This window comes from Lithobates pipiens, unplaced genomic scaffold (genome assembly GCF_037356315.1).
Source record: "Lithobates pipiens isolate NorthernLeopardFrog02 unplaced genomic scaffold, aLitPip1_a1.2 Scaffold_19, whole genome shotgun sequence".
Lineage (NCBI taxonomy): Eukaryota > Metazoa > Chordata > Amphibia > Anura > Ranidae > Lithobates > Lithobates pipiens.
The window spans coordinates 422,717,066-422,744,057 of record NW_027507764.1 but is presented as its reverse complement, the minus strand read 5'-3'; the positions used below and the strand labels follow the sequence as shown (position 1 = coordinate 422,744,057).

Below are 26,992 nucleotides of genomic sequence, written 5' to 3'. Positions count from 1 at the left end.
AATTCCTACATAAAAGCTATTGGCTACTAGCCTGAACGTAGTCCCATCGTAATGAAATTACGTCATCACGTTCTGAAAGATCTGATTTTTCGACCACTTTGTCCGACCGTGTGTATGCAACAGTTTCGGACAAGATCCGATAGACAAAATCCGACGGACAAAATCTGACGGATTTGGTTGTCGAAATATCCGACCGTGTGTACAAGGGCTAAGAGTCAACGGCTTGCGTGGGAAAGCGGCTCACAAGACAACATCTTTAAGCGCAGCTTAACACTGATTGAAGTCTAATTTCCAACTGTGAAAAGAAGACTGTCTGACAGCCAGTGGACTACTGAAGACTGGAATAAGGTCTTATGACCCATGAATAAAAATTTGGGATCTTCAGCTCATCGCGCAGGATTTGTGTACGCCATAAAATATGTGAAAGGATGGTTCCTTGGTGTGTGACACCAACTGTCAAACATAGAGGAGGAAGTGTGATGGTCTGGGGCTCTTTTGTTGAATCCAGAGTCAGCCACCTCCACAGAGTGAGAAGTGAGACTGTGAACCAAAACTACTACCACAGCATTTTGCGGAGCCATGCAATACACTGTGGAATATGCATAGTTGGTCAAGGGTTCATCCTATAGCAAGACTGTAGGCTTCAAACCATAGTGGCCAGCCCAGTCTTCTGGCTTAAAACCTAGCAAGCGGGTTTGGGATGAACTGTAGAGAAGGGTGAAAGCAAAGCAACATGCAAGTGCAACAGTGTTGGGAAGAACTTTCTGAAAAATGTTTGATTTCCGTTATAGAAAATATACCACTAGTGTGTTTTTGGCTGTTGTATCTGCAAAAGGTGGCTACTTCAAAAATTTAGATTACGTTTTGTTAAAGAAAAGGATTCCATGATTTCTATTTTATGTCCAATTGTTTATTTGCTCTTTGCTTTATTTTCAGTGTACATTGAGACCCTAAGCTACATAAAATATAATAAAAACTGAACGGGGGTGTTCTAACACTTTTGAACATTTATGTATGTGTAGTGATCACTAACAATTAATCATGGGCAATCACTGGAGATTTTAGCAGCATGATCACACTTACAGAAATCATCCATGCCTTATGCTTGACAAACCCTATTAACCTGCACTTTCATTCCATTCAGAGATGAACAGTGAAGCCGAAGAGAAACTTCTTCACAATTCTCGAAATGGAAACTTGGAGGAGGTCCAGAAACTGCTAGAAAATTGTAAAAAAGGAGAAAGTGTGGTTAATATTGACTGCAAAGGTAAGCAATTTTCTTGGTTTATTTGAAAGATCAGGACCTTTCACTATTTAGAAGCCTCTGGAAAGGTAGTCAGGGGCTGAGTTCAAACAAACTGATATTTTGTGTTGACTATCAGATGACCCATGACTAAAGCTCTTCGGTTCATAAATATTTCCTTGAAATATCAGTTTTGGATTTGATTTTAAAGTGTATCTATTGCCAGGTATTTGGGGTGTTTTTTTTCACTTTTTGTAAGCTTTTGATAAAGTAAGATCCAAAAAAAATCATTTGTGCCTAAAATCCAGGATAGGGGACACAAGGTAGGTGGAATGGGATTCCTCCTGTTCCCTCCCCCCCCCCCCTCATTAATCACTCTCCTTCCTCCTCTTTCCCTCTCATCATTTGAAGCTCACTGAATATGTCTATTCTTTCCAACTTCCTTAAAAATTGCTGTGATCTACTGGCCCCCTGGACCATTTTCTACTTTCCTTGGTGAGTTTTCTGCCTGGCTACCCTACTTTTGCTCTTTGGGAATTCCCACAATCCTTCTCGGTGATTTTCAACATCTCTGCTAATACAAACACTCCTGCTACTTAATCTAACCTCTTCATTTGACCTGAAGCAATGGGTACAGGTTCTACTCACTCTGATGGCAACACCTTTGACCTTGTATTCCCCTACCTATGCACTCCATGCAACTTCTCAAACAATCCATTTCTGCTCTCCGACTACCACCTTATTCGTTTCTCTCTTCCTCTGTCCTCCACCACCTTTCCCTCCAATCGCCTAACCATCACCCGCAGAAACTTTTTCAACTTCAATTCTTCTCTCTTTTCTGCTACTGACCACCTCTGACAGAATCTCTCCCCTGTCCTGCCCCAACCAAGCCACTTCCATCTACAATAAATCCCTGTCCTCCACCCTGGACAAGCTTGCTACACGCACAATCAGGCCTTGAACTCCCCTACAACCCTGGCATACAGATGACAGAAAAATTATCAAAAAAACGTAGTCACGCTCTTGAGCGCCTGTGGCACAAGACTAAAGTCTTTCAAAGACTTCAACCAATACAAATCTGCCCTCCAAAAATACTATTCTTTCCTCCACACTGCCAAGCAGACCTATTTTACAACTTCTTTACACCTTCTCATCCAGTCCCTGTAAACACTTCTCTACCTTCAACTCTCTACTTCGTCCTCCACTGCCTCCACCCACTAACTCACTCACTGCCCAGGAGATTACTAATCACTTAAAAAAACAAGATTGATACAATCCGTGATTAAATCTCCACTCTACAGGTATCTCCACCAGTTAAGATCCCATGTCAACAGGTACAACTGATACTCCCCTTATTCAAATCTGCTACTACAGAGGAAGTTGCTAAGCTCCTTTCTAATGCCCACCTAACCACCTGTCCCCTGGACCCTATTCCATCTCAAATACCACGGTCTCCCTCTGAATCTATCCTACACTGTCTAACCCACATCCTCAATCTCTCCCTCACCTCTGGCATTTTTCCCAATGCTCTAAAACATGCACTGGTCACCCTCATACTTAAAAAGCCATCCTTGGACCCTACCAGCATTCACAACATACGCCCTATCTCCTTGCTCCCCTTTTCCTCTAAACTCCTTCAATGCCTGGTTTACAACCGGGTGACCAGCTCATTAAGAATAACTTTCTTGATCATCTTCAATCTGGATTTCGCCATCAACACTCCACAATCTGCTCTTTTAAACCTCACATATGACCTACTAACTGCAAAAACCAACGGACGCTATTCTGTACTCCTACTTCTGGACCTTTCAGCTGCCTTTAACACGGTTGACCACCCCCTGCTCCTCAAAAAACTTTACTCCTTCGGTCTCCATGACTGTGCTCTTCAGTGGCTCTCATCCTACCTATCCCAACGAACCTTCAGTGTCACTTACAAGTCTACTTCCTCTACTCCTCTTCCCTTCTCCATCGGGGTTCCCCAAGGTTCTGTTCTTGGACCTCCCTTTTATTTTCAATCTACACCTCTTCCCTGGGCCAGCTTCTTTTAATATCATTTCTATGCTTACAACACCAAAATGTATCTCTTCACCCCCCAACTCACTCCATCAGTCTCCTCACGCATCACTAACAGACATATCTGTATGGATGTTGCACCACTTCCTCAAACTCAACTTGTCCAAAACCGAGCTTATAATTCCTCCTCCACGTGCCTCTTTCCCTGACTTCTCTGTCGAGCAATGGCACAACCATCCACCCATCCCCACATGTCAGCGTGCTAGGTATTATCCTGGAATCTGAACTCTCCTTTCGGCCCCACATCCAATCGCTTTCCAAAGCTTGCCGTCTCAACCTCTGCAACATCTCTAAACTACCTCCCTTTCTAACCAATGAAAGCACAAAGCTCCCGATTCACTCCCTGGTTATCTCTTGCCTTGACTACTGCAACTCCCTCCTCATTAGCTTACCTTTAAATAAATTATCCCCCCTTCAGTCCATCATGAATGCTGCTGCCAGACTCCTCCACTTTACAAACCACCCAATGTCTGCTACCCCTCTCTGCCAATCCCTCCATTGGCTTCCACTCACCCAACAAATTAAACTCAAATTACTAACAATAAGTTATAAAGCCATCCACAGCTCTGCCCCCAGCTACATCACTAGCCTAGTCTCAAAATACCAACCTAATCGCCCTGTTCTTTCCTCTCAAGACCTCCTGCTCTCTAGCTCCCTCATCACCTCCTCCCATATCCGCCTCCAGGACTTCTCCCGAGCCCCGCCCATCCTCTGAAATTCGCTACCCCAATCTGTCAGAAGGTGTCCAAATTAATCCACTTTTAGGCGATCCCTGAAAACCTTCTACTTCAGCCTATCCTGCTTCCATCTAACAACTGCACTCCATTAGCTCATCCCGCCCCCCCCCCGTATTGTAATTGTGCTGCGTAATCTGTTGGCGCTATATAAATCTATAAATCCTATATAATAATAATAATAACAACTTTAAGATGGTCCTGCAGCACCATATACAGAACACATGGATGGTCAGTAATTTTAAATAGATTGAAAAGGAAACGTAGAGCACAAAGACTCCTCTTAATTGGCTTATGTGGATGGCCAGCAGCAGGGCTGTGTGCAGGAAGAGAGACTGCATGGTCTCCAGGTAGAGGCGCAGAGGTCCTGCTCAAAGGTGGTGGAAAGTCCTTATTGCTCAACAGCAACTTCAATTCTGGGTCTCAAAAAAGGCTTGTGAGGCTGGGTTCACACCTATGCGGATTTCCTCCCCACCCACTTTGCTATAAAAAGACAGCCTTGTTAAAAAAATACGTAGCCTAAATATGGCCACGTGTGTTTTTAACAAATCTATTTCTTCTTAAAGCTTTGTAATAAAAAGTTGTTTTATATCTAATTACGGTAGTTATGCTTTTTTTTTTTTTTTTTTTTTTTGCTTGCCTTCAAAATCCTATAAGAGTCTTCTTTTTTTTTTTTCTTTCACACGGGGCACATCCGTGCTGATCCGCCCCGTGGACGTCCACTTGCTCAGCGGGGATCGCTCTTTTGATCCCCGCTGAGCAGGAAGAATACAGGTCCGTCTCTGCACAGGGATGGACCTGTCAGAGCGCTGCTCTCTCCTATGGGTGATTGGATGACGACGGGCCACGGAGTCTGACGTCACCCGATCCGATGACGGATGGAAAAGGTAGGTTTTCTGATCGGAGCGGATCGGATGTCAGCGGACGTGTCACCGCTGACATCCGGCGCTCCATAGACCTCTATGGAGCATCCGTTCAGGTCCGTCTAAAAAACTGACAGGCGGACCTGAACGGATCGGTCATGTGAAAGAGGCCTTAAGCCAAAAGCTGGGTCTGCCCTTGTAGATATATGAATTAACAGGATGGAATTTTTTTCTAAAACAAATTGCTAACCATGTATGTGGTGTTCGTGCAGTGAAGTCAATTCACTCTAAAATAAAATGTTAAAAGCACACATGCTGTAATATTGTGATAAATGCCCTTTTTCATGTAAACTAAACGAATTATTTCTTCTCAGGTAAAAGTAAGTCTAATTTGGGATGGACACCTCTTCATCTTGCATGTTATTTCGGACATAGGGAAGTGGTAGAAGATTTACTGAAGGTAAATCACAAATCTTTTAACTCAAAGGTTATTTCAGTTTTTTTCTGAAATAAGGTCTCTCTTAATTGCGTACGGTTGAAAAACCTCACAAGCTATGAAGATGACATGCAGATTGGTTGGATCCAGTACTGAGGAAAGCTATTGGCTGCTGCTAGAGTACAACTGAAAGTCTGTCTATACTTGTCATTAATTTGTATACCGTATATACTCGAGTATAGGCCGACCCGAATATAAGCCGAGGCCCCCAATTTACCCCCAAAAAAACTGGCAAACTTATTGACTCGTGTATAAGCCGAGGGTGAGACATGCCTGTCCATCCCTGTGTGTGTGTCCGTCCATCCCTGTGTGTCCGTCCATCCCTGTGTGTCCGTCCATCCCTGTGTGTCCGTCCATCCATCCCTGTGTGTGTGTGTGTCCATCCATCCATCCATCCCTGTGTGTGTGTGTCTCCATCCATCCATCCATCCATCCCTGTGTGTGTGTGTCTCCATCCATCCATCCCTGTGTGTCTCCATCCGTGTGTGTGTGTGTGTGTGTGTCCAGCCTACCTGTGTCCCGAGCCTTTGTCCCGAGCCTCCGTCCCGTGCCTTGCCGCCTTGCCTCCGTCCCGTGCCGTGCCTTGCCGCCGTGCCTTGCCTCCGTCCCGTGTCGTGCCTTGCCTTGCCTCCGTCCCGTCCCGTCCCGTGCCGTGCCTTGCCTTGCCTCCGTCCCGTGCCCTCTTCGTCGGCGCCTCGGCGGCCATTGTAAAATTCAAAAGCCTCCGCCTTCGCCTGTGATAGGCGGAACACTGAATTTCCCAGCAGCCTGTGTTCCGCCTATCACGGACATCGTATCATCCTCGTCCGTAGTACGAGGATGATACGATGTCCGTGATAGGCGGAACACAGGCTGCTGGGAAATTCAGTGTTCCGCCTATCACAGGCGAAGGCGGAGCCGGAGGCGCGGCTTTTGAATGATAGAATGGCCGCTGTCTGTCTGCTCGACACGCTGATCGAGCGGGCAGACAGCGATGACTCGAGTATAAGCCGAGGGGGGCACTTTCAGCCTCCAAAAAAGAGGCTGAAAATCTCGGCTTATACTCGAGTATATAGGGTAACTATTTTAAAATATTTTTTGTGTTATTAACATGCATCATCAACTATTCTAAGGGTCGGGGGGGGGGGCGGGCACAATAGCAAAAAATGCCTATCAGGATGATAAAAAAAAAAAGTGAATGAGAAACCTCTTGTGGAAGGTGTTTGACTTTTCTCAGTGCTGCCAAAATCACCCCTGAATTTTCTTTGCCATTGTGTATGATCCATTTAATATTACAAATATGGAAACAATAGTAGGGAAGACTGTATTGTTTTTTCGTTCTTGAACATCTTATAAGCATATGTTTTTAAATAGTTCATACTGGATGCTTGGCACCCTAAGCCCTTGTACACACGGTCGGAGATTCCGACAGAATGTGTCCTATTGGACCATTTTGTCGGATAATCCGACTGTGTGTGGTCTCCATTGGACTGTTTCCATCGGAGTATCCGACGGACCAAGTTTTCCAACTTGTCCGTAAATTTTTCCGACAAAATGCTCCGATCGGACATACTCTGATCATGTGTAGCCTACTCCGGACAAAGTGCCACGCATGCTCAGATCAAATTCCTAGACCAAAGCTATTGGCTACTAGCCTGAATGTAGTCCCGTCGTAACGAAATAACGTCATCACGTTATGTACAATCGGATTTTCCGTCAACTTTGTCCAACCGTGTGTATGCAACAGTTTCGGACAAAATCCGTCGGACAAAATCCAACGGATTTGGTTGTCAGAATGTCCGACCGTGTGTACAAGGGCTTACACACTAACCCAACAGACCTCCAGTGTACGTTATACTATAAGCAATGTAAAGCATTGCCTTTTTTTTTTTTTTTTTAATCCATTCTGGTGCACTGGCCCTTCATTTGAACGGGCTGACTTAACACAAAGTACATAACACATGCGTGTTAAAGCTGAACTCTAGGGCCTGCAGCCGACCCTCCCAGGATTTTTCATTTCAACAAGAGGGGTGACGAAATGAATGTCCTTTTTGTATATTAGCTTTGCTACAAGTTGCCTGCCCCTGTTGAGAGGGTCAGAACACCCTCATTTTGTATACGTGGTGTTTAAGTGTCAAAAATGTCATCTATGTGTCCTATCTGTCTGCCTGCCGCTATGTCGCAGTCCCGCTAAAAATCACTGATCACTGCCATTACGAGTTTAAATAATACAAATGCCGTAAATCTATCCCCTATTTTGTGCAAACCAATCAATATACGCTTATTGGGGTGTTTTTTTTTTTTGTTTTTTTTTTTACCAAAAATGTGTAACAGAATACATATTGGTCTAAATTGATGAAGAAATGTTGAATTTTTTTATTTTATTTTTTTATTTGATGTCTTATAGCAGAATATATAAATATAAATATAAATATATAATATATATATATATATAGCCACAGAGTTGATCACATGCCACCAAAATAAGGCTCTATTTGTGGTTAAAAAATAAAAAAAAACTATTTTATTTGGGTACAGTGTTGCACGCAATTGTCAGTTAAAGTGGTTGTAAACCCTTACAACCAACTTTGACCTACAGGTAAGCCTATACGGTTTAGGATATATTTACCCGAAGACAGCCACCGCTGTCTACGGCGCATGCGCCGTAGACAGCGGCGCACAGTCGCACTGGGCAGGCCGCAGATCGCGGCGATATGCAGCGAGTGTCTGCTCCCGTGCCGCAAGACCCGGTAGTCGCTCCGGGATACATGGCAGCGGTGAAGAGGAAGATGGAGGACCGATTTGGGAGCTTCGTTCTCAGGTAAGTTATTCATAATGAGCTAGTATGCTATGCATACTAGCTCATTATGCCTTTGCCTTACAGGGTGCGTTTAGTCTGTGCATTGGTATTGCACAGAGCGTCCCTGAACCTCCTCTTCTGGGGTTCCCCACCAGCTCTGTTGGCTGCTCCTCTCCTGTGTCTGCCCCATAGCAAGCATCTGCTATGGGGTAGAAGTGCAGGTTCATTTCCATGTCTAGGTCTGTGTGTCCATAGACACACACAGCGTTGCTCGACGCTGCTCCACTTGCCACTCCCTCTTTACAGGATTTTATTGACAGCAGCAGGAGCTAATGTCTCCACAATGCAAAATACCTGTTAAGTGATTTGCATTACTGGAAATATCACTTCCTGTGAGAGTCGTTTTTTTTTTTAACGTACCTACAGGTAAGCTGCCTTATAAGCTTACCTGTAGGTACTTTAAAAAACGACTTTCACAGGAAGTGATATTTCCAGTAATGCAAAAGTAATTTTTTTTTTTTAACGTACCTACAGGTAAGCCTATAAGGCGGCTTACCTGTACGTACATCGACTATCTCCTAAACTTGCACTGTTTTAAGAGATATTAACAATGCATGCAGCCAGTGACATCCTACCTGTGCCGCTGCTCTGACTCCCTCACACATGCCTGGAAGTGATGACCTCACGGCTTGGCCAGTCGGACATGTGGAGCACACAAACCCGGAAGGAAGACTAGGACATGTCCTACTTACAGGCATCTGGCAATGCTTTTGCACAAAGCGGACCTGATTCTCCTCTTCTTTGGTCCCCTGCCAGCACTTTACCCCCCCCCCCCCCCCCCCCCGCTGAGTGCCCCTATACCAAGCTGCTTGCTATGGGGGTGTGCTCAGCCCTACCCCCTGCTCCTCCTTCACTGGTTTTGATGGACAATGAGAAGGGAGAGCCTTGGCTCTCCTGCACATCGCTGGATCAAAATTGGGGTTAGGTAAGTATTAGGGGGGCTGAGGGGGGAGCTGCACGCTGATGGTTTTTTTTTCCCTTCATGCACAGAATGCAGCCTTTAGAACCACTTTAAAACAAAATCGCATTTATAAACAAAAAAAACTCTGTAAAACAAAATCGCATTTAAAACCAAACCATTATTTTATTGGGGAAAATTGCTAGTCCCATCAATTCACCATGTAATGGAGATAAACAAAGGAAGACATGTTTGAAGTCCAGCCTGTGTGATCATCATGGCTTCCTCAATAGTTACAATGGAGAAAAAAAAAAAAAAAAAAGTATAGACCTGAGGGGGGACAAAGTGTGTTATGCACAGGATCACCAGGTGGGGGTAAAAAAAGGAAAACCTTTGAAAAAAAAAAAACCCATATAAGAAAACGAATGTAGTCACCACATCTAAGTACTGGTAAGCTGTTTACACACACACACTTTATTTTTATTTTTTTTCCTTTTTTAAATACACTCTCAGTAGTGGTGTATGATGATTGCTAAAAGGAGCAATTTTCTTTAACCTCTCTTGATGCATGGTTAACTTTGACTATAGTAATGTTCTTTTATTTTTTCCTCCCAGGCAGGAGCGGACATCTGTGTTCTGAATGATATGGGGGACACTCCATTACACCGAGCTGCCTTTACTGGACGTAAGGTGAAAAGCATGCTTTCTTACTCCAACAAAGAGCTTGTTAAGGGTGTAAGGAAAGCAAACGCAAACCTCCATGCCACCAATATGAATTAGAATTGTTTTAGTGTGCTCAAAAAAAATAGTGTGTATATGTGTGTGTGTGTGTGTGTGTATATATATATATATATATATATATATATATATATATACTCACAAAATGAGATAAAAAAAATAACCATTACAAAGTTTTATAAGGATCTCATTATGTAATCATTGTCCTAAAAAATTGCAGGCAAGTAAATCTGTTTGGTAGAGTAGGTACGCACCCCACTTTTTTTGTGTGTGTGATCCCCTTTTGAATTTGTTAGTCTTTGCTTGCACTGCTAGAAAGGTTCATATGTGAAGTGCATGGGCCCAACACATTGGCTGCATATTACCTGGAGGTGTAGTGGATTGATGTAGACTCCTACATGTTTGAGATCCATTGTGCTTTATATCTTGGGACTTTACCCTTTGTCACTGAATATGAACTTATTGAATGGCATTTGAATCTTTTGCTACTGAATAATTAGCCTAATGTGTATACGTGGATGTGGATCTATCCTTTCATACAGTCTCAGCACATTGTGAGAAGTTACCAGTCACTACATGGGAATACCTAGTGCCTTTACCTATCTCTTGTCCACATACTTACATCACCAGTTTCTGATGCTGTACCTCCAGATTAGGCTCTATTGCTTTTAACCACCCAACTCCCATATCCGCCGGGTAGAATACTTTGCTGGCACCACGCCATGAATGGGCTTGATTGGGACTCCTCCTTAAACTCCTGAGGGAGCTGTTTCCCCCGCGAAACATGTAGAGAGAGACTGGCCTTACAACGAATTTAGTTCACACCCCCCTCTTTCATTTTAGAGAGGTATCCTATGTAATGACCTAGTCTTTTTTTTAAAAGGTGTTGTCAGATTTTTGTTTTTGTTTAAAACTGCGTTCATATGTTATGTAAAAAGTCTGTGGTGTGTTTCTTTCTTTTTCTTTCTTAACATTTTGTAATAAAATATATTGAATTTTTAACATATTGGTGTATTGCTTGTACAAGTGGTACCATGAAAATCCTAATGCATTTTTAAAAAAATTCTAGCTTTACCTCCATGAGTCAAGGACAAAGGTACAAATTACCATTTATTACCCCCCTTTTTTGTATCACATTTAACTAACCAGCCAGAAGAGATGGAAGAATTAACTATTAGAGGTTCCTCAAAGTGACACTATGTAAATAAGCATATGTTTGCTTTGCTAGTGGTTTTAATATTATTATTATTATTGGCTGGATGTTGTTTTACACCACGTGACTTTAATTCTCAGCATGAACCTCCTTTCTCCTTATATTTATAAAGCTGAGCAAGGAACGGTTTTCCTAAAACTTTGTTGACATCTTGGTGTTCCAAATCGCCGCGACTCCAAATAGCAGCAAATTGACTTGTAATGGCACCCCAATCGCGGCAACATTTTGCAGGGTAACAATTGTGGTAAAATCTCGCAAACTGAATCGCGGGCGGCCCGCCGCCCAAAAGAAGTGCCAGAGGTTCTATTGGTGGCAATGGGCATCCCACAATTCTGTTTGCGTGATTTTACTGTGATTGTCACCCAAGGAATCGCAGCAAAATCGAAATGCGATTGGGATGCCATTGGCAGTGACAGGAAATGCACTAGTGTCCCGCGATTTGCCGCTATTTCGAATCATATGCGTACTAGTGGCGCTTCTTCTGGCGTTTCGGAACTCCAAGATGTGAACAGAACCTTAGTGTTGCATACAGGGGAAAGTGTTCTCTGACATTTAGGCCAAGGCATTTAGTCATGTGATCTCTGATTAGAAGTATCAGCTAGTGAGGAAACTCAAAGGAGATCTGTGACTGAATGCCTAGGTTGTTGTCACATGGCCTGCAAAGAAGGGATATTGGGGCAGAATTCTACTGCAGAAGTAAGCATTTTTTTTTTTAAATCCTTCCTAGCATGACATGGCTATGTGAGTATTGGTGGTCTTAACCTGCCAAGGGATAGTTTAACCCAGTGGTACTCAACCACCGGGCCATGGCCTTCCTGCTCCTGGGCCTCCAGCCAGCTGCAGATTCCCTAACCTACCACAGATCCCCACATAGCCTCAAAACCTCCCACTGTGCCCCCCAGCCTGTTGCAGAGACTATAGCCCTCCATAATGCCACCAACCTTCCACGGTGACTCCTAGCTAAGGCAGCACTCTCCAATCACCTTCAGTGCCTCTGCAAAGCTCCCAGCCTCCTGGAAAGACCCCAGTCCCTTCCAGAAATCTGACGGGGCCACCAAGTCTGCTGCAGAGTCTCCCACCCCCCACAATGCCACCCAACACTATCTAGAGCCCTCCAGCATTTCAATAGATATTTTGTATTGCCATACTTTTTTTGGTGTGTGCGTATATGTATTTTTAGTCTTGGAACATGGAAGGTTTTGAAGCACTTTACCAGGCCCTGGTCTCAATAAGGTTAATAACCACTGGTTTAACCCATCAGTGTCCAGTAAACATCAGATCAGGCTGAATTATTTTGCTGTTTAACCTAGATTTATGTTGTGTTCCATGCACAAGCATTTTGGTTGCAGCCTTTGTTCTAAAATGCATCTTCCTTCTTTTTTTCTGCTTTTATCAGGAAATTGTGATGTTATTATTAGCGTCCAATGCAGACACCACAGTAATAAACGGTGAGGGGAAAACAGCTGCTGATTTAGCACAGGACAAGGAGGTCAAGGCCATGTTAAAAGGTATTTTTTATTTCTCTCTTATAAAAAAAAAAAAAAAGTGTATATGCTGCAGTGTTTTTTGCCACAAATACACTCTGTGTTTCGGTCATCAGATAATATATCCAGTTGATCTGAAACAATGTGGTGAGGCAACACAGTCTCATTTTATGCTCTTCAAAATCATATGAAATTTAATAAATATTGGCCTTTCCACCATGTAAAAAAGAATGTTATTGATTAAGTAATATATATGAGTTCCGCCTGCCCTTTTAAAAATTATAAGTCAGCAGCTACACGTAACGTACCTGCTGACTTTTTTAACATTAGGACACTTACCTGTCCTGGAGTCCAGCAATGTCGGCACCACAGCTGATGTTTCCATTGGCTGGTCAGGTGCTGCAGCCGCCATTACGGGTTTCGTCTTCATGACCGGGTCCCTACGGCGCATGCACGAATTGTGCTGCACTCACTCTCCCAGCAGAAGGGGAGGAAGGAGGAAGAGGGGGGACTGAGCTGCTGACGTAAGTCTCCCATAAGTGGGGACAGGGTACCTGTAAAAAAAAAAAAAAGAATCCGTTAAGCGGAAGTTCCGCTTTTAAAAGAAAAAAAAAATAATAATAATAAGTTTCTTTATGCTTTTATGTTCTATGATGTTATTACACATAGAATATATGGATAGATCCAACTACTGGTAACTTTGTTTTAAAGTTTTGGATAGAGTGGGGTAGGGTTAAATGATTTAATTGCTAGAACTCCAAGTGGCTGTATTTCCCATGGCTTCATATCTCAGTTGTGTCCTGGCACAGCGTCTTAATGCAACCTTTTGTACCACCACCCCCTCCCTTTTAGAATGTAAGCTCTACAAGCAGGACCCTCCCTTACCTTTTGTATTGAACTGTACTGTAATTGTGTTGTCCCCCCTATACATTGTAAAGTGCTGCGTAAACTGTCGGCTCTATAGGATATAAATCGTGTATAATAATAACACGAAACCTCTACTATGGAGATACAGATAGTTGTAAAATCCTACAGAGGCTCTAACCCTTCCTCCTTATGCTGAAATTGTTTATTACTGTTTGAGCCTTTACAGAAAAGAGTTTCCACTACTTCCTGTTGCGAGAAGTGGACAGGAAGTGAATAAAGTTTTTCAGCGGGTACACATGGCATGCCAGTCAGAAGGTCTAACTCTTTCCTATTCCACCCAAATAGAAAATAACATGATTCTTTGTAAATACTTATGTAACCAGCCGCACAACGTACTCAGGAAAGAAAACTGGAAGAAGTCCTTCTGAGTGCTGCAAGAGAAGGGGATATTGCAACATTATCAGATCTGGTAAGCAGATGTGTTCTGTAATGTTGTGGCTTTTTATAACTGTAGATCGGGCCAAAAAATATATACTTTCACAAATACATGTATTAGTTTGAAAAAAAAATTATATATATTATTGAGAGAGATAATTTTATAGCATGTCAATATAATTTTTAATTGTAAAACAGTAGTGTAGCACCAATGGTGGAGTTCCACCCATTTTTTTTTTTTTCATTTATTAAAAGTCAGCAGCTACAAACAGTGTAGCTGCTGACTTTTTTAATAAACAGATACTTACCTGTCCCGCGGTCCAACGATGCGGAGCGCCGGAGCCTCGCTCCTCTCCCTCTCCTCTCCGCAACACCGTCATAGCAACTGTGAGCACCCGGCCGTGACATGCACGAGTCGCTGTGCACTCTGCTATTGGCCAGGCAATCTTCTGGGACCTGTGACGTGTCCCAGAAGATCACTGGCAGGGAAGGGCAGCCTAGGGCTAGAGGAGGAGTCGCCTAAGCGGCCAAGAAGAGGAAGGAGGAAGTGGGCCAGGAAGTCCCACTAAAAAGGCCCTAGTTATTACAGGTTTGGTTTATTCCAAAAACCAACATGGGTGGAAAAAAAGTAACAATTATAAATCTGTTTGTACAGTTGAGCTCTATTTAACATGGAATGTGTACTGTGGTATGCCATTGTTACAGTTTAACCCTTCTTGTTTTGTTGAAACCCAACTTCAGGAAACCCCCTGCATCTGCTCTGCAAGGGTTAATTGCTAATTTAGACTAGGGGTTAGAAAAGCTCTTTTACATACCTGATTCTCTACTCCTCCCCCCCCCCCACACACACACACACACACACACACACACACACACACACACACACACACACACACACACACACACACACACACACACACACCTGTATATGTGCTAGCCCCCCCACACACACACACACACACACCTGTCTGCCCAGGACTTACCCTATATCGATGGGGCAGCGGTGTGCTGTGTCCTCCATACGTCTCCTCTCCTCCTCCTGATAGGCGCCCAATCACAACACCTGTTGTTTTAGCCAATCAGGTGAAAGGTAACACACCCACGGTGGCGGAGAGGTGGTTCAGTGTTAGAAAAACAGACATTCATTCACTGTTCAAACACACCTGGGTGAACTGCAAGTGCATTGCTCTGTGTTAGCGGTTCACCTTTTTTGAAGCCTATTAGAGCCTATGGCTCTAATCGGGTGCTTCAAAAATACACGCCCGCTGCTGTAATTCAGGTGCCTGGCACCCAAAAAGGGGTCGGACGCCTTATTAGGGGGTGGCTACAGCGGGCATAGCTAGATTCGTGCAATGCATGAATCTATCCATGATACATAGAGGGGGTGGCACCGCCACTGCCTGTATATATGCCAGCCCCCACACACTGTGTGTGTGTGTGTGTGTGTGTGTATATTTTAGATATAGATACAGATGCCAGCCCCACATACACAAATCTGTAAGCCCCTATTTGTAAAGAATTTCTTCCTACCTGGTCCCAGCTTGTTTTCACAAAGCTGACATGTTGCTGGCACAGAGAAGCACAGTACACGCGGGGTGCAAATGCACATAGTAGCCAGAGCTGGCAGTAAAGAACTCGATGGCTGATCTCAATGCCATAGAGAGCACATGCTGTGTGATTGTTTCTGTATTGTGCAGCACGGCGCCCCTTCACTCGTCCTGCCTTCTTCTGGCCTGGGCGTGCCCCTTACAGTTGTAACGGCTGTACCCCCCCCCTGATGGCAGCCCTGCAGAGGACCTTAGACCACCAGAATGCAGGAGAGAAGAGACAGCAGCCTGCAGGAGTGGAGGATCAGGTAAGTAAAAGTAGAAGCATTTAACCTCTGCTGCGCGGGTGCAACCTCACTGCAAAGGAAGGTTTCCTGGAGTTGAGTTTTAAAGGTTCACCTTTGGGAACATGTTACATATTCCATCTGTTTTTAGGGTAAATTCATCCTTTAAATAAAAACTATATAAAAAATAAAAATTGAAGGGGGGTTGGGACTTTGAATGAAGCAATTGTATAGAAAAAATGAACAATAAATAAGTAATATTTAAATATTTAATTGATGACATTCATCTACAATCATAAAGAGTGTAAATTTATTTCATATATATAAATACATAATGCACACAAAGCATAGACATAAGTAGAACAATACAGTCAAAATGGCGCATGATCAATGTCAAATAAATAAATATATAAAAAGGAGAGACTGATTTGATAAGAAAAAATGAATTAAATAAAAATAATAATAATGGGAAAAAAATGAAAAAATGGGAAAAAGGATATAAATGCTATGGCACTAAAATGCCACAGCGACAGACCTAAGACTGGCACGTGTACCCACAAGATATATATAAGTCTATTGGCTAATATAAAAACAATATCATAGAGTATTGATAATAATTAGGTAGGGATCAATCCATGGTGGGGTCTATTTCCGTGGCTCACCCTGCGCCGGTCACCATGCGCGGCATGCGCTATCTGGGTTGGTGAGTTTGCTCAGTGAGCCCTCTATTGGCATACAACATTATATATAATTTTATTTTAAATTATTGATATATTTTATATGCCTCTACAGGAATCTCTGGTAGTCTGCTCCTGATGAGTGGAATAATCCACGAAACGCGTCGAGCTATACTAAATGACACAGTTGTATTCCATATGGATTGATCCCTACCTAATTATTATCAATACTCTATGATATTGTTTTTATTTTTTTCATTTTTTTCCCATTATTATTATTTTTATTTAATTCATTTTTTCTTATCAAATCAGTCTCTCCTTTTTATATATTTATTTATTTGACATTGATCATGCGCCATTTTGACTGTATTGTTCTACTTATGTCTATGCTTTGTGTGCATTATGTATATTTATGTATATATATATATATATATATATATATATATATATATATATATATATATATATATATATATATATATATATATATATATATATATATATATATATATATATATATATATGAAATAAATTTACACTCTTTATGATTGTAGATGAATGTCATCAATTAAATATTTAAATATTACTTATTTATTGTTCATTTTTTCTATACAATTGCTTCATTCAAAGTCCCAACCCCCCTTCAATTTTTATCGATTATCGGGATGGAAGCATTATGTTTTGCTTCATTTAAAGTCCCAAAATTCCCCCCCTTTTTGCTTATATAAAAAATAAGCCAGGTCATTGAACTGATGCAGAATTTTTGCTGACTGTTTATTAATTAGTGGAGTGCTTTAAAAGCTGAGGGTGAGTCTAAAGAAATATAGAAGAGAATTCCAAAACTGCAGTATTAAATGACTTATTTTTTTTTCTCCTGTAGCTAAACAGAGCTAAACCACCTGATATTAACTGCACTGACCAAATGGGCAACACCCCTCTGCACTGTGCTGTGTATCGTGGCATGAAGAAGTGCGCCCTAAAACTTCTGAAAAGTGGAGCGGATATTAATATCAAGAATGAGAAGAGTAAGTCTATTACACACACACACACACACACACACACACACACACACACACACACGTCAATGCTACAAATGGGAATGTCATTTCCTTGATATACGATGAACTATTTGGCATTGAGATGTACAATATTTGGTTACATAAATGATCCAGGTAATGGAGAACTGATAACTGAAAGCCAGCACGTTAGCCGGCACTACATATTACTATAACATGTAGTATATTTTGACCATGTGGCAGTTTTCAGGCAATTTTGTAATGACTTTTTCATGCAGCTTTTTTCCAAATAACAATTTATTAAGTTTTCGTGGTCGCATAACAAAAGTAGTAGTACAGGCATACAGCAATAGTAACATGGCTTCCAAAATACAGGAGGCCCATCGCAAGTGGGCAGTGCATAAAAGTACAGTACCGGGAAATACAGCGGGATCAAACCAACCGACCCAGGGTGCACAGCAGGACGGCAGACACCAAAAGTCAGTTATCCGTGCTGGAAACCAAAAGGCCACCCGGGGTCCGCTGCGTAGCTTACATGCCAAACTTAAAACAAAACAAGGACCATCAGTAGTATGAACGAGAAGAGTGAAGGAGAGAAGAGGAGAGAAAAGGGAAGAAAGAGGGGAAAACAGAGAAAAGGAAATAGAGTGCCAAGGGTCCACTCCACCATGTCCACACCGGTTCGCCATCAATCCTCCAGCAGCCGCCATCTCCCCCAGACCAGGTCATGCTCTTCAATCCTGTCTCTCACCCTGGCAGTCATCTTCTCCATGAGCTCAACGTCCTTGATCCTAGAGTAAAGGGCCTCTCTAGACGGGGGCAATGGATTCTTCCAGTTAAGGGCTACCAGGCAGCGGGCCGCTGTCAGGATGTGCCTAAGGAGCTTCCGGCCTGGCCTAGTCAGAGCGGGTTGGGACAGGCCCATCAAGAAGAATTTAGGGGAGTGGGGTACAGGAACGTCGAATAGACGCTGGAGCAGCTCACGAGTCATAAGCCAGTATGGGGCAATCAGGGGACAGGCCCAGTAGATATGGAACAGGGAGCCCCGCTCCCTCAGACATCGCCAGCAGCGATCTGAGGTAGAGGGGTATATCCTGTGGAGAATATCCGGGGTCTGGTACCAGAAGAAAAGAATTTTGTAGAAATTCTCTTTGTACAATGTACACAGAGAGGATTTGGCTGCCTGGCGCCACACCCCCTGCCAGGTCTCAAGGGGGAGCTCCTCACCCAATTCCCCCTCCCAGCGTTTCATGTAGGAGTGCTTCCCCTTCGTTTGAAAATGGTATGTGTTGAGGACGCGGTATATGTCTGAAATCAACCCTCTACGATCCCGTCCTGCCAGGATTATCTGTTCAAAGGGAGAGGGCGGGGAGAACCGTAGGTGAGGGGCCCTAGATTGTGCAAAGTGCCTAATTTGTAGGTAGCTGTAGAACGTCTGATGGGAGAGGTCATGCTTAGCCTGGAGTTCCGAGAAGGACAACAGCCGTCGTGTTCTGGGGTCCACTAGGTGCCCCAAGTGGAACAGGTCACGCGAGGCCCAAGGCCAGGACATCTGGTGGGTCAAGCTGGTCGGTAGAGTCGGGTTATAGAGGAAGGAGGTCAGTAGGGAGAACTCCGAGTGGAGGCTGTGATCGCGGGAGAGCTTCCGCCAGAGGAGACGAAGCTGGGCCATCGGCCCCAGTAGTCGACCCGAATCTATATCAATCCTCGCTCCCCATAAGAAACTGTTCGGGTGTATAGGAGCCAGCCAGATCTTTTCAATCTCCGACCACCTATTATAAGACTTCTGGGGAAACCAGGAGGCTATGGCCCGCAGCTGAGTGGCCTGGTAGTAGCGGACTAGGTCGGGGAACGCCAAACCGCCGTCAGAGCGCGAGGCCGTCAGGACAGAGCTCGGGACCCGGTGTTTTCTGTAATTCCATACGAATTTCAACAGGTCCTTCTGGAGCGCGCGTAACTGTGCATACGGGACTGGGATCGGCAACGTCTGGAACAGATACAGGAGCTTGGGGAGGATCACCATTTTAATAGACGTGATCCGTCCTATGAGCGATATGTGGTGGGCCTTCCATTTACGTAGTAAATCCCTAATCGCCCGAAAGAGGGGGGGGAAATTAGCCTGATACAGGGAGTGGAATGATGGTGTAAGAAGGACCCCAAGATATTTAAGGGAAGAGCTTTCCCATTTGTACGGGAAAGCAGAGCGTAGGCGGGTCGTCTCAGACGCCCCCATGTTTAGGGGGAGGGCCACCGATTTGGACGGGTTAATTTTGTAGCCGGAGAGTTCCCCATAGCGGTCCAGCTCGGAGTGGAGGTTGGGGAGTGAGATCCTGGGCTGAGCCAAGGTAAGGATAACGTCATCTGCGAAGAGCGAAATCTTGAATTCCTTGCCCCTGACCGGGATCCCCCGAATATCGGGGTTGTTTCTAACGGCAGCCGCCAGAGGCTCCACACAGAGAGCAAAAAGGAGAGGAGAAAGCGGACAGCCCTGGCGGGTGCCATTAGTTATAGCAAAAGTAGAGGACGTGGCGAAGGGGGTTTTAACCCGCGAGGAGGGGGTGGTGTAGAGGTGCCGCACCGCTCGCAGATACGGGCCCCTAAAGCCCATGCGGTGTAGCGTGGCCTCCATAAAAGGCCAGCTGAGGCGGTCAAACGCCTTCTCGGCGTCCAAACTGAGAACCAGAGATTCTAGGTTATCCCTATTCGCCACGTCAATAAGGTCAATGATCTTTCTAGTATTGTCCCCTGCCTGTCTCAAGGGGACAAATCCCACTTGGTCCTTGTGTATTAGGGAAGGGAGGATTGTGTTAAGGCGATTCGCTAGGGGCTTCGTAAAAATTTTCAAATCAGCGTTCAGCAGGGCTATAGGTCGGTAACTAGCGCAAACAGTCGGGTCTTTGTCTGGCTTGGGAATAAGGGAGATAAACGAGCCTAGCATGTCGGTCGGGACCGGGGTCTGCTGAAGAAAGGAGTTAAAAAGCTTGGTCATGTATGGGCTTAAGAGGGGTATAAACGCCTTGTAATATTCATAGGGGAGCCCGTCCGGTCCCGAGGACTTGTGGGCGGGGAGGGTCTTCACAGTCTCCAAGAGCTCCTCTTCGGTAACAGAGGCATTCAGTTCTCGGAGGTCCGCGTCCTGTAGACGGGGTAGGACTATATTGTCCAAGTACTGGGTGATGCGGGCGGACTGGTCCGAGGTCGGGGGATTGTGGGGGATGTCCGGTCTGTTGTACAAGTCAGTATAGTAGTCCGCGAACGCATCTGCTATCGCCTGGGGGTGAGTCAAAAGGTCCCCCCCCTTATTTTTAATTTGGGCTGGGGCAGAGGTCGCCGTACGGTCCGCCAGTTTCCGGGCCAGTAGCGACTGCGCCTTGTTCCCCTTGTCATAGTACAGTTGTCGTAAGCGGACCAGAGCTTTCTCAACCGATCCCAACGCCAGGTCCCGAAGTGTCTGCCTAGTCTGGACGATTTGCTTAAGGGTGGGGACGGAGGGGGAGACCAAGAGACGGGCCTCAAGGGTCTTAAGTCGCTTTTCCGCCAGCAACCTGGCGGCCTGTGCGTCCCGCTTCAAGGCTGAAGACAGAGCTATACAGCGCCCCCGGATGACAGCCTTATGGGCGGCCCAAAGGGTAGGAAGTGAAATGTCTGGGGTGTCGTTCTCAACAAAGTAGTGCCGGAGCGAAGACTCCAGCTCTGCCTTTGCCGGAGCATGCTGTAGGAGATAATTATTCAGCCTCCAGGTGCAGGGCTTATAAAGGGGGGAGTCTAGCGCTAGAGTCAAAGTTATGGGGGCGTGATCTGACCAGGAGATGGGGAGTATATTTGCAGATTGGACTGCCCGCAGTGTCGTGTTATTAACAAAAAAGTTATCAATGCGCGAGTGCGTGCCGTGGGGAGCGGAAAAGAAGGTGTACTGGCGGTCTTGCGGGTGCAAAGCTCGCCAGGCGTCAAAAAGACCCCGCCGTCTGGTAATTTGGCGGAAGAGCCTGGAGTCTCTCAGGGTCCTAGCCTGAGGCGTCCGAAGGCCCACCACCAGGCGATCATGGAGTGCGGACTGAGTAAGGTTGAAGTCCCCCCCTATCACCAGGAGCCCGGGGGGTGTCTTAAACAAACGGGAAAACACCTTAGATAAGAATTTATGTTGATGGGCATTGGGGGCGTAGAGGACGCATAGGGTCAGTGCCTGCGTACGCCACAGACCACGGAGTATAATGTAGTGGCCCCGTGGATCAAGGTGCACGGAGGTACAGGTAAAGGGAACTCCCTGCCGGAAAAGAATGGCTACTCCCGCTCTCTTCCGCGGGTTGAAGGCCTGGTAAACCTGAGGGAAATGCCTGGAGGCAAACGCAAAGGAGTCTCCCCGGTTGAAATGCGTCTCCTGGACCATTACTATATCCGCTCCCGCCTGTCGGAACTCCCTGAGTGCCAGGTGCCGCTTTTTGTTGGAGTTGAGGCCATGAACGTTAAGGGACAGGATCTTAGCCATGGTCAAGTGGGGGTAGAGCATAGGGCATACTTAGCTCGGTCTGTTGGAGGCCCAGGTGCCTCGGGAGGAGCGGCGACCACCGGAGGAGAGACGGCAACCGAGAGGACCACTGGCATGGCACTTCTGAGGAAACAAGAAGAGGAAAGAGCCTAGAGAGAGAGGAAAAAAGAGAGAAAGAAACACAGTACAAAATAAAAGAAAACATTGTCAAATAACGGGTCCGGAGGTCCTATAGGGACACCGGATCCGCACGGTTCCTTATCGGCTCCCCAACCCAAAAATAAAATAAAAGTCGGGTTAGGGAGGCACCAACAGTCCACTCCACCAAAGGAACCAACAAGTGGAAAACCACAGGGGGGGGCAGTAACCCGGGAGTCGATCCGGTCCGAGACTCAACCTAGGCCAGCCCGAGGAATGAAAACTGGAAAAACATGTAGCTCCGGCAATCGGGGAAAAAAGCAGCAAAACCCCAAAAAATAGGGGAAAAAGAAAAACCGTAGAGGGGAGACGTCCGTTGGACAGGGCCAGTACTTCAGTCGCGCTTGGGTGATCCACGGTGGGGATCCGGGCCTTTGCGCCGTTTGGCCGAAGGGACTTTCTGCCAGATCACCGGCATCGGAGGGGGAGAGGCGACCAGATCCCAATCAGGCAGATGAGGGACAGGGATGTCGAGAGTGTCACAAAAGGGGACAAGATCTTCCGGGTAGCGGAGAGTTGCCGATTTTCCTTGGTGTCTCGCGGTCAGGCTGAAGGGGAAGCCCCATCTGTATAGAACTTTCTTATCTTGCAGGGCTCTGAGAAGAGGCTGCAACAGCCTCCGTTTTTGGAGTGTGATCCAGGAGAGGTCCGGATAAAGCTGAATCGGTGAGTTATCGAAGGCCAGATTTCGGATGGTGCGGGACTTGCGCATAATGTCTTCCTTGAGCGGGAAGGAGTGAATTCTGCAAATAACGTCCCTGGGTTTGGAGGCTGGGCCTTTGGGTCGCAGGGCCCGATGGGCTCTATCCATTTCAATGTGCTTGACCGGGTCTTCCCCCAACATCTCGTTGAATAGCATTTGCAGTGAAGACTGAAGGTCCTCGGCGCCCTCCGACTCAGGCAGGCCGCGAATGCGAATGTTGTTTCTGCGGCCCCTATTGTCGAGGTCTTCCACTTGGCGTTGCATATCCCGAAGCAGGAGACGGTGATCCGAGGTCTCCACCTGAACACGGTGGACCGCCAGCTTGGTCTCCTGGACCTCCTCTTCCACCATCTCCACACGGTCAGATAGATGTTTGAGGCCAGTGTGCAGGGACTGGATCTCAGCGCGGCAAGTGGCCTGAACCTCCGTAATAAGCTGTTTAAAGTCCTCTTTCGTCGGCATAGATTGCAGGTATATCTGCCAGTCAGGACGGACGGCCTCATGGCATTGAGATGAAGACAAGGAGGGCGGAGAATGGAGAGTCGGGTCGCCCCGCTGCAGTTCCCGGGTGGGAGAGGGGGGCCACGATGGCAGAGGTCCCCCGGGGTCAGCCCAGGAGGTAGCATGGGGGGGGCAGGGTGAGGGGTCCAGTTGGGCAGTTCCTCGGAGGCGGCCAGGGGCCCGGGCCACCTGGGCATAGGAGGGGGTGACATCTGAACGGGCCCTGACTTCACTAGAGTCCCGAGAACGAGGGGGCCTCTGCGCCTTAGGAGAGGCAGGCCGCGGCCCTGTCACTGGGGCCCCCCCCACAGTCGCCAGGGGCGTTCCAGCATCCCCACTAGGGGGACAGTCCGAGCACTCCCGAGAGTCCTCCAAGATGCCCGGGGATGTGGGGGACAGGGATGAGCTGAGGGCCGTGCTCGGGAGAGGAGCTGAGCGGAGAAGGCGGGGGAAGGCCTCTGAGCACTGGGTATACAGCAGGGGGGGTGGTGGATCTGCGGCCTGCTCCCCCCAGAGCACAGAGGGGGGAGCGGAAGATGGGGAACCCTGGGTGGCCTCTCCTGTGCATTGCCTACCCTGCAAAGCGTCCCGGGAGGAGGCAGGCCGGGACAGGGGCTGTGCGGTTGCAGGCAGGGGAGAAGGCTGGCATACCTGGGAGGACGTCGGGCGCCCGATCCGCGCCATCTTGTCGCTGCGGCCTAGCAGGAGTGGATCCCTGGCCAGCCCATCCGGGGCCTCCCAGCAGTCCAGAGCCGGGTCCGAGGGGTGACGGAAGGCTTCCCGCTCCCCCGCGGGCTCCAGGGGGAGCGGGGGCTGATGTGCGGCATCCGTCCGGAGGTCAGAGGGGGCCGGAGGAGTCCGTCCGAGAGGCTCCGCGCCGTCCGGCGCCATCTTGCATCCGCCGCCCGGCAAGGCCTCGGGCGGCTGAAAGTAGTTTTTAAAGGCCGTGGCGGGTCCCGGCGGAGGCTGGGGCGTTCCCCGGAGTGAGGAGGAACGAGTGGCCCGTGATCTCCCCATAAGGCGCAGGTTAGTCCCCGAATAAGTGCCTTGTAGCGGCGGGCTGAAGGAGAGCACTCACAACGTGCGTCCTTCCAGGTCGGCTGCCGGACACGCCCCCTTCATGCAGCTTTTAATGACCAATTAAATTAATGCAATTTACAACCAGACATTTGTGTCCACACCTTCAAATGATCGGTGTTGCTAGTAGGTTGGCTTGATTTTGCAAATGAATGCCTAACTAAATTGCCTGACATTTGCCATGCGTGGCCAGCAGTACTATTTGCTGCAGCTGTAGTTTTGTATTCTTAGGTCCCTTTCAGACTGAAGCATGTTGTGCTGTGTTTTTACTTTGCTAAAGACGCAATAAAAATATTTCTCTTTAAATCCTATGGGACTTGCGTATTGGAAAGTCAAGAATGCTGCATCTTTGGTGCAGCAAAAACGCAGCTTCCCATTGAAATGAATGGAACATGCATAAAAAGAAGCACAGCGGTTGTGTTTTTGGTGTGTTTTGTGTGACTTATTTTACTGGGGCATGCCAAATGCAAAACGCACCTGAAACAGGTCAAAATGGATATGTGGTTTTAATGCATTTTTTCAGTGGAGCAGTGGGAAAGCACCCCTACTGTATGTTTTTTATGAAACTTGATTCATAGCAACCAGAGTAAGGAAAGGATGTTCCGCACTCAGGATGACATCCAAAAAAAATAGTATTTCGTTATTAAACATGTACAATTCTGTAAAACAGCCTACGCATTTCGGAAATTAGTCCTTAGCCATGGCCATGATTAAGGACTGACATCCGTAGGCTATTTTACCACATTGTATATGTTTTACTTGATAAAGAAATAACATTTTTTTTTTATGTCATCCTGAGTATGGACCATCCCTTTTCTTACTCTGGTACATTGGAGGTGTCGGCAGCCTCAAGGTTTGAGCACCGGGCGGAGCTTTTATGTGGGAAGGTTGTAGCACCTATACTGTTTTCCTTGATTCATAGCAACACAGCTGTACTGGAGCTAAACTCCTTAGCAAAACTTGGGCATCAGGCAATATTTTATTCATATGCTTTTCACTGCAAGCCACACCCCCTTCATGCCTAGCCCCACCTCCAAATTTGACTGCACCATTACTGGAGCAGCAAGTTTAACTTGAAACCATGAAAAGAAAAATGAGCAATGAAGTGTATGAACATTCATTTCTGTAGGGATGGGCCCGATGTTCAAGTCAAACGGTTGTTCAGCCATTGGCCGAATACTGAACATTATGGGGCGTTTGTGGCAAGTTCTACCACCGCGGAAAGCCCCATAACGCACTGCAAGATCACAGTGCATTGATGTCTGATGAGCAGAGTGCGCTGTGATTGGCCATAGCATGCAGGTCAGGTGCATGCTTTGGCCAATCACAGCGTGCTCTGCTGTGAAAGCAATGATTGGCCAAAGGCAGGGTGCCTTTAGCCAATCATGGCTCAGTCCACACCCCACACTATATAATGCTGCTTACACGTTGAATGTATATAGTGTTATCATAATAATTGAGAGAACGTTGGTTAGTGGCGTGCAGGCAATTTAGTGTGTGTTATATAAAATATATTCCAGTGACGGCAGTGTATTAAAAAAATATAAATATACAGTGTAGACTATATATACAGTGCAGTCAGTGTAGAAAATATATATAACATACATACATACTAGAGCTGCACGATCCTGGCTAAATAAGAATCAACATTTTTTTGCTTAGAATAAAGATCACGATTCTTGGTGTAACATCTCTCACATTATACAAACAAATTGGGCTAACTTTACTGTTTAGTTATTTTTTTAATTAAAGTGTATTTTTTCCAAAAAAATTGTGTTTGAAAGACGGCTGCGCAAATAATACGGTGTGACATAAAATATTGCAACGGCCACCATTTTATTCTCTAGGGTTTGCTAAAAAAAAAAATGTTTGGGTGCTCCAAGTAATTTTCTAGCAGAAAATAATGATTTTTTACTTGTAAGCAGCATATGTCAGAAAAGGTTGGTCTTTAAATGGTTAAACTTCACTTATCTACCCGCGGAGTTCTTTCCTTTTGATAAAAGAACAAAAAGATACATTGTTTCTACTTACATGTTATAATAAAACTTGGCAGGCTGCCTGGATTTTTTTTTTTCCAGCTGTGAGAACTCTACACTTGTTAGAAAGATCGGGAAGGGAAAAAAATTGTGTTTTTTATTCTTAATCGTGCAGCTCTAATACACACACACGTGTGTGTGTGTGTGTGTGTGTGTGTGTGTGTGTGTGTGTGTGTGTGTGTGGTTTTTAGATCCACTTTACAGGCAGACTAAGGGGACCCCCCAGGCACAATGTTTAAAGAAATATTTCATTTTTATTGTTTCACTTTAAACGTTATTAAAATCACTGCTCCTGAAAAAACTGTTGTTTTTTAAAAAACTTTTTTTGCATTGATTCATGTCCCCTAGGGCAGTACCCAGTTCCACATACACCTTTTTATGGCAACAACTTGCACATAAGCCTTTAAAATTAGCACTTTTGATTTATTTTTTTTGATTTTTCATGTTCGTGTCCCATAGACTTTAATAGGTTTCGCATACATTTTTTGCCTGTACGCATGTTCTGGTGCAACCCAAACCAGGGGGTGTTCGGCCCATCCCTTTTCATACTTGACCCAAGTTACCACAAAAAATAAATTGTAAAC

At 45.7% G+C, this 26,992-nt stretch overlaps 1 protein-coding gene across 3 annotated transcripts in view; it reads left to right on the top strand.

Annotated features, from left to right (window-relative positions):
• OSBPL1A (oxysterol binding protein like 1A) overlaps positions 1 to 26,992 on the top strand; it is a 159,298-nt gene that overhangs the window by 15,856 nt on the left and 116,450 nt on the right. For 2 of the 3 annotated variants that reach the window (XM_077492581.1, XM_077492582.1), the window contains exons 2-7: positions 1,145 to 1,267; positions 5,288 to 5,373; positions 9,762 to 9,836; positions 12,494 to 12,605; positions 13,832 to 13,917; positions 17,272 to 17,416. In XM_077492581.1, the coding sequence (XP_077348707.1) occupies positions 1,147 to 1,267; positions 5,288 to 5,373; positions 9,762 to 9,836; positions 12,494 to 12,605; positions 13,832 to 13,917; positions 17,272 to 17,416 (625 nt within the window). In that variant the 5' untranslated portion in view covers positions 1,145 to 1,146. Of the gene's footprint in view, positions 1 to 1,144; positions 1,268 to 5,287; positions 5,374 to 9,761; positions 9,837 to 12,493; positions 12,606 to 13,831; positions 13,918 to 17,271; positions 17,417 to 26,992 lie in introns of those variants that run through there. The other variant, XM_077492583.1, reaches the window with a different exon arrangement.